The sequence below is a fragment of the Chiloscyllium plagiosum genome, chromosome 21 (assembly GCF_004010195.1).
Source record: "Chiloscyllium plagiosum isolate BGI_BamShark_2017 chromosome 21, ASM401019v2, whole genome shotgun sequence".
NCBI lineage: Eukaryota > Metazoa > Chordata > Chondrichthyes > Orectolobiformes > Hemiscylliidae > Chiloscyllium > Chiloscyllium plagiosum.
This window is the reverse complement of record NC_057730.1, coordinates 49,535,619-49,543,745: the sequence shown is the minus strand read 5'-3', so window position 1 is coordinate 49,543,745 and position 8,127 is coordinate 49,535,619. Positions and strand designations below refer to the sequence as shown.

The following is an 8,127-nucleotide window of genomic DNA, read 5'->3' as shown; positions in this document are numbered from 1 at the left end:
CACAAACCTATACACGAACATAGACAGACACCCACACACACAGACGCATGCATGCACACTCTCACACACATGCAGACGCACGCACAGACACATACACACGTACAGACAGATACACAGACACACACACACCCACCTATACACACATACACATACAGAAGACAGATGCATAGCCCCCACACACACCCAGCCCACCCCACACACAGACACACATACACACAATTTCACACATGCACAGACACAGATGTGCACACACACATACAGACAAACACACACACACACAATCTCTCTTACACACGCATGTGCACAATGACACAAATGTGAATGTCAACAAAACCATTTAGGACAGAGATGAGGAGAAACTTCTTCACCCAGACAGTGGTGGCTGTGTGGAATGCTCTGCCCCAGTGGAGGCCCAGTCTCTGGATTCATTGAAGAAAGAGTTGGATAGAGGTCTCAAGGATTATGGAATCAAGGGTTATGGAGATAAGACAGGAACAGGATACTGATTAAGGATGATCAGCCATGATCATATTGAATGGTGGTGCAGGCTCAAAGGGCAGAATGGCCTACTCCTGCACCTATTGTCTATTGTCTATTGTCAAACCATGGATTTTGATGGGAATATACACCTTTTATCAAAGAGGAAAGGGGCAATGGACACAGCCACAGCCTTCTCCATAGCAACATCCCAACCAATCAGAGTAGGTTTCCTGGTTTGAATTTAACTGGGTTGGACAGCCAGCAGTTCCTGCTGCATCTCCACACCAACCCAATCAGAACTCTCTTCTCATACTGTACAAACCATTGGTTCCTTTCCAAAGTTGTTTTCCCTGCGTTTGAGTGATGAGTGTCAGATGAAAAGTATTGACCAGTCTCTTAGTAATGTTCTGGTTGTGCACTACCAAAAAACTACTTAATATTGAGGCATTGTTTAACCAGAATCCAATGTAGATTGTAAAACACAGGGGTAATGGGGGCACGGAATGTGGAAACGAGTTCAGACAAAAACAGCCAGAGCTTTTAATGTCCATGAAGGTAGAACCTGTTCCTGGGTGATGGCCAGACTCATAGAATCCCTACAGTGTGGAAACAGGCCATTCAGCCCATCAAGTCCACATTGACCCTTCAGAGGGCATCCCACCCAGACCCACTCCTTTATCCTATCTATATAACTCTGCATTTCAGCATGGCCAATCCACCTAACCTTTGCATCACTGGACTGTGGGAGGCAACTGGAGCACCTGGAGGAAACCCACGCAGACGCGGGGAGAATGTGCAAACTCCAGAGTCTGGAACCGGGGTCCCTGGTGCTGTGAGGCAGCAGTGGCTAATCACTGAGCCACCATGCTGCCATTGCATTAGATTCCATTGGAATAATCAGGTCTGGAGATGAAAAAAGGAAAGGACGAAAGTTTCAACATTTATATGAACTGAGACAGGTTCAGAGGTAAACAATGTTACCGAAGGATGCATCACCAAAGCAAGGAAAGAACACGCAACACATGCATTGGCCATGAGCAGTCCCAACATCAAATGCATAAGAACATGGAGCAGGAGTGCACCTTTTGGCTTGTTGAGTTTACTCTGCCATGTAATTCGATCATGGTTGATTCGATTATAAACTCAAATCCGCCTTCCCACCTAATCCTGATAACCTTTCAACCCATTTGCTGACCCTGAAAAATCCAAAGATATTCAAAGACTCTGTTTCTTCTGCCTGTCCTACAGCAGAGTTCCTCTAAAGACTAACAACCCATTTGTGGGAAAGATTCTCTGCCTTAAAAGGGCAATCATTTATTCTTAATCAGTGACTTTCTTTCTAGATTTTCCCACAAGAGAAAACATCCTCTTCACAGCCACTCTGTCAAGACATCTTGGGAATTTTATCTGTTTCAGGCATGCTGCCTCTTCCCCTTCTAACCTCCTTTGGAATTGAACCTGGGTCCCAGGCGCTGTGAGGCAGCAATGCTAACCACAGAGCCACCCACATCACCTCTTGTCTGTTTCAGTCAAGCTGCATCTTCCCCTTATAACCCCCAGCAGATAGAAACTGAGCCTGTCGCCATTAGACAATGAGCCCATTCTAAGGTTCTTCATTGTGGAGCTTCTTCATCTCTGGAAATTGGAACAGCAACATCCCTCTCTTGTATGAGTCTCCCAACACATCTGTCTTCAGGATGTGATGCATTGTCTGAAGCATTAGTTGTTTCCTCTGTCCACTTAAAGAGATGAGCGTCTTTGCACATTCCTAGTTGGCACCCTCTCTTAGTCTTTGCAGATCAGTAAGAAAGCCAAGGCTACAATGGACCAACATCAACATCGTTGGCCTCTGAGGGAACACAGAGCTTTGAGATAACCAAGCAGGCTGAGGTTCAATAGTCATCCTACGCCGGGATCACTTTGAAGTGCTCTCTGCCTCCTGACCATCTCACTGGGAAGACCACCATCTTGCAAGTTCTCCTCCAACCACTACTATCCTGAATTGGAAATAGATCACCGATCCTTCAGTTTCAAAATCCTGGAATTCCTTCCCTAAGGGCATTGTGGGTCTAACCTATAGCAGTGGACTGCAGTGGTTCAAGATGGCAGCTCACCCCCACCTTCTCAAGGGCTGCTAGGGACAGGGAATAAACGTTAGCGCAGCCAGAAACGTTCACATCTGCCCATGTTCCACAAATAATTTTTTTTAAAAACTCCAGGTTCCACGGTTCTGGTGTGGTCCAGATATTTTTAGAATGTTGGAGTTTTTCCAAACTTTCAAAATCCTCCAGCACTGGTGCTACATATCTTTTGGTAGTTCCAGGACAGAGTAATTCTGGATGATTGTTATAGAGTTATCGAGATAGACAGCAGAGTTATAAAGAAACAGCCCAACCTGTCCATGCCGACCAGAAATCCTAAATTAATCTAGTCTTAATTGCCAGCATTTGAACCATATCCCTCTAACCCTCTTCGTGTACTCATCCAGATGTCTTTTAAATATTAGAATGGAATAGAATCCCGACAGTGTGAAAACAGACCATTTGGCCCAATGAGTCTATACCGACCCTCCAAAGAGCATCCCACTCAGAGCCATCCCCCTACCCTATGCTGAATTTCCCACAGCCATCGTACCTCACCTACACATCCGTGAATACTATGGGTAATTTCCCGTAGCCAATCCACTTAACCTACACATCTTTGGACTGTGTGAGGAAACTGGAGCACCCGGAGAAAACCCGCACAGACACGGGGAGAATGTGCAAACTGCACACAGGCAGTCACCCGAGTGTGGAATCAAACCTGGGTTCCTGAGGCCACTGTGAGGCCACGGAGCCACCGTATTGCCTAATGTTGCAATTGTACCAGCCTCCACCACTTCCTCTGGTAGCTCATTCCATACACGCACCCGCCTCTGTGTGAAAAAGTTACCCCTTAGGTCCCATTAAAATCTTTTCCCTCTCACCTTAAGGCTATGTCCCCTACCCTCCTACCCTAGGAAAAGACCTTGGCTATTCACTCTATCCAGGCCTCACGTGATTTTATAAACCTCTATAAGGTCATCCCTCAGCCTCCGATGCTCCAGGGAAAACTGCCCCAGCCTGTTCAGCCTCTCCCTATAGCTCAAACCCTCCAAACCTGGCAACATCCTTGTAAATCTTTTCTGAACCTTTTCGAGTTTCACAACATCCTTCTGATAGGAAGGAGACCAGAATTGCACGCAATATTCCAACAGTGGCCTAACCAATGTCCTGTACAGCTGCAACATGATCTCCCAACTCCTGTACTCAGTACTCTGACCAATAAAGGAAAGCATACCAAACGCCTTCTTCACTATCCTATCTATCTGCGACTCCACTTTCAAGGAGCTATGAACCTGCACTCCAAGGTCTCTTTGTTCACCAACACTCCCCAGGACCTCACCATTAAGTGTATAAGTGCTGCTCTAATTTGCCTTTCCAAAATGCAGGATCTTGCATTTATCTGAATTAAACTCCATCTGCCACTCCTCAGCCCATCGGCCCATCTGATCAAGATCCTGTTGTAACCTGAGGTAACCTTCTTCGTTGTCCACTACACCTCCAATTTTGGTGTCATCTGCAAACTTACTACCTATACCTCTTATACTCTCATCCAAATCATTTATATAAATGATGAAAAGCAGTGGATCCTGTACTGATCCTTGTGGCACACCACTGGTCACAGGCTTCCAACCCTTCACCACCACCCTCTGTCTTCTACCTTTGAGCCAGTTCTGTATCCAGATGGTGAGTTCTCCCTGTACCCCATGTGATCTCTTGTTCTCTATTTAATTGCCTAAACATTGGCAATGACAGCCAAAGGGTCAGGGCAGCCTTACAGAACTTCTCAGCAATAATGTTCACATCAAACGACCCTACTTGATTTTAAAAGGCATATGGAAAGATTTCCTCATAATCAAACTTCTAAAGGATGGCTTAATATTGAAAACAAATTATTCAACATATAAGGATACATCACTGCTAATGTCCCGTTTTCTTGTATGTCTATAATGGGAAATATACTTGACGGAATTCCCCATACTCTGTCTTCTGCCATTACAAATGAAGATTTGGAGACGTTACATTGGCTCTAACATGAGTCCAGAACTAGGGGGCGCTGTTTACAAATGTGTGGGGAGTTTCGCCCTTTTAAGGCAGAGATGGGGGAAATCTTTCTCCCTCAGAGAGTTGAGTAAGTTTGGAACTCTCTGCCTCAGAAGGTGCTGGGTCATTAATTACTTTGAAGGCAGAGATGGATAGGTTAGGCAGGGGAACCAAAAGCTATCTGGCAGCAGATGGGACATGGAATTGGAAACGCAAAGAGATCAGCCACGACCTTATAGAATGCGAAGCTTGCTTGAGGGGCTGAATGGCCTGCTTCTGCTCCTGTGAAACATTGCACGATGTCCTAAGATTGTGCAGGCGCCACATGAATGCAAGTTCTTTCCTCGATTCCAACGTAAGAGGTCTCCCTTTTGAACTGGAGTAAATGCAACATAATGGAAGCTGTGCAAAACATCTCAATGGTGAGGCATAGCTGTTTTTTTTAAATGATGAACCAAAGTTGGAATCCACAAAATGTCAAGCTACGAATGGCAAAATTCTTTCACACGATTGTTATGAGATTTTCTGTTTTGTTACTCGAAGTTACCAGCACTGCGACTGAAATGACTGATCTGTGGCAAAGACCAGGCATTATCGCAGCTTTCACGTTGAGCGGAACTGTTTCATTCCCTTCGGGTTGCAGGATGTAGCTTGTCACACTTACATCATTGAAACACGGGTGTTAAATCAACTCAGGTTTCATTTGCATTCATCATCATCATGCTTCACCATTCCCTTAATGCATTCACATCAATTCTCTTAATATATGACAGCTCCAACTCTCCAAAAAAAGATTGTCATCCCATTGCAATTCCCCCTCCAGACCATCCACCATCCCAACTTGTGAACTATAATCACCACCCCTTCACTTTCACTGGGTGAAAATTCTGGAAATCCGTCTCGAAACAGCATTTGGCCCATTTCCCCCCTTTCATATACCCATCCACATATCTTTTAAATGTTGTAATTGTACCAGCCTTGGGTGAAAATTCTGGAAATCCGTCTCGAAACAGCATTTGGCCCATTTCCCCCTTTCATATACCCATCCACATATCTTTTAAATGTTGCAATTGTACCAGCCTCCACCACTTCCTCTGGCAGCTCATTCCATACACGTACCACCGTCTGTGTGAAAAAGTTGCCCCTCAGGTGTCTTTTATATCTTTCCCCTCTCCCCCTCAACCTATCCACATGTATTGGTTAGGCCGCTTTGGAATATTGCATTCAATTCTGGTCTACCTCCTATAGGAAGGATATTGCGAAACTTGGAAGAGTTCAGAAAAGATTTACAAGGATATTGCCAGGGTTGGAGAGTTGGAGAGGCTGGGACTGTTTTCCGTGAAGCTGAGGGGTGACCTAATAGAGGTTGATAAAATCATGAAGGGCATGGATAGGATAAATAGACAAAGTCTTTTCCCTGGGGTAGGGGAGCCCAGAACTTTAGGGCATAGGTTTAGGGTGAGAGGGGAAAGATATAAAAGAGACCTGAAGGGCAACTTTTTCACCCAGAGGGTGGAGCGTGTATGGAATGAGCTGCCAGAGGAAGTGGTGGAGGCTGGTACAATTACAGCATTTAAAAGGCATCCGGATGGTTATATGAATAGGAAGGGTTTCGGAGGATATGGGCCAAATGCTGGCAAATGGGACTAGATTAGATTGAGATATCTGGTCAGCATGGACGAGTTGGACCGAAGGGTCTGTTTCTGTGTTGTACGTCTCTCTATGACTGCAGCTGGTTCAAGAAGGCAGCTCTCCAACATCTTCTCAAGGGCTAATGAGCAATTACTGCTGAATACAGACACCCTACGACGGAGTTAAATAAATCATCCAGACAATAATCTGGAGAACAAAAGTAATGACCTCTCAGAAATAGTGTGGCCAAACACAGAATTTTATAAGATGTTCCAAAATAATGCCTCAACTTCCAACTTTGAAGAGTAGGACCAAGCTGCAGAATGACATTGCGACTGGCCACTGCAAGGAACATTGAGAAGCGAGGGCTGGATAGTTGCCAGAGTTACAGCTCAGAATTAAACCTGCTTTGTGTGTCAGCCTGATGTGTATCTGCAGCGAGCTACAGAAGGGTAGCCTGCACTCGGAATCTTGCGCTAGCTGGAAACAATAGAGACACCCTGATTCGAGATGGATGGATTCTATTTCAGACTCTGCCTTTTTTGACAGCGTCAACAGGATTTTAGTGCCAGGATCCCTTCACCTTTCCTTCTTTTGAAGGCTTTATATCACAGCAGCGCTGTGCCTCACAAACAGTTGGCTATGCTTCTTTCATAGGCTTAATCTATTTGTGAAGATAGTGATGATGTGGACGAACTGTGCTAATATCTAGAGGAATTAACATCTATAAGAACTGTCACGTGGTCTGGCTGTTCTAAAGCTTTAGCTGTGTGTGTTTTGGTCCCTCCCCCAGCCTGAACCCTTCCTCTGAGAGCTGTGTGTACATGAGGAGAGTCATGAATGCGGTTGGCACAGGAAGAGGAGTCTGAACAAGATGCCAACCTTCTCAGTCCTCTACAAGGGAGCTGTGATCATCAGCAGGTAACCGACAGGAACTTGAATCATTGCCCCTTGCCTATTTTTTCAGCGATCATTTCAAATCAGTGCACAGAAAAGTCTTCAATTCTGACCTGACAGTCATGTGATAGTTTAATACTGCTGAAGGTTTCTGCAATTTTAACTGTGGATGAGCTCAATGAGTATTTCCACCTTGCTTGCTATCCTTGTGGTGCAGTGGTAGTGTCCCTATCTCGGGGCCAGGAGACCCAGGTTCAAGACCCACCTGCTCTGAAGGTGCGTCATAACGTTGATTAGAACAGGTTGATTAGAAAATGTCTATTTGCTCTTTTTTTTCTTGTTCTGGCATTCCTGGTCAAAATTAAACAATAACCTTTGAAACATAGAGCTCCTGTTTATCTTGGGACAGCAGTTTTTGATGCTTTGAAAGTAGAATTGGAAATGTCAGGGGGCTTTATTAGTGAAAGTGATGGGGAACTAATACCCACAAAAAGCAACAGAGATATCTCCATTCAAACACCAGCAGATTTCAGCTAGTTTTGCAATCGAGGGCTGGGATGCAAGTATTAAAAAGGTAATTCCTAGTCAGTAAATTTTAAGAGTTATTGCAGTGTAAGTCATAGAGTCATAGAGATGTACAGCATGGAAACAGACCCTTCGGTCCAACCCATCCATGCCGACCAGATATCCCAACCCAATCTAGTTCCACCTGCCAGCACCCGGCCCATATCCCTCCAAACCCTTCCTATTCATGTACCCATCCAAATGCCTCTTAAATGTTGCAATTGTACCAGCCTCCACCACTTCCTCTGGCAGCTCATTCCATACACACACCACCCTCTGCGTGAAAAAGTTGCCCCCTAGGTCTCTTTTATATCATTCCCCTCTTACCCTAAACCTATGCCCTCTAGTTCTGGACTCCCCCACCTCTGGGAAAAGACTTTGCCTATTTATCCTATCCATGCCCCTCATAATTTTGTAAACCTCTAGTAAG

At 45.0% G+C, this 8,127-nt stretch overlaps 1 protein-coding gene across 3 annotated transcripts in view; it reads left to right on the top strand.

The window, feature by feature from the left end:
- Positions 1 to 8,127, top strand: part of si:dkeyp-72e1.9 (syntaxin-binding protein 4) — a 130,794-nt gene that overhangs the window by 10,302 nt on the left and 112,365 nt on the right. Inside the window, exon 1 of one of the 3 annotated variants that reach the window (XM_043712006.1) lies at positions 6,773 to 7,157. The exons of 1 other annotated variant lie outside the window; for it this stretch is intronic. In XM_043712006.1, the coding sequence (XP_043567941.1) occupies positions 7,111 to 7,157 (47 nt within the window). In that variant the 5' untranslated portion in view covers positions 6,773 to 7,110. Of the gene's footprint in view, positions 1 to 6,772; positions 7,158 to 8,127 lie in introns of those variants that run through there. One more of the 3 variants, XM_043712007.1, reaches the window with a different exon arrangement.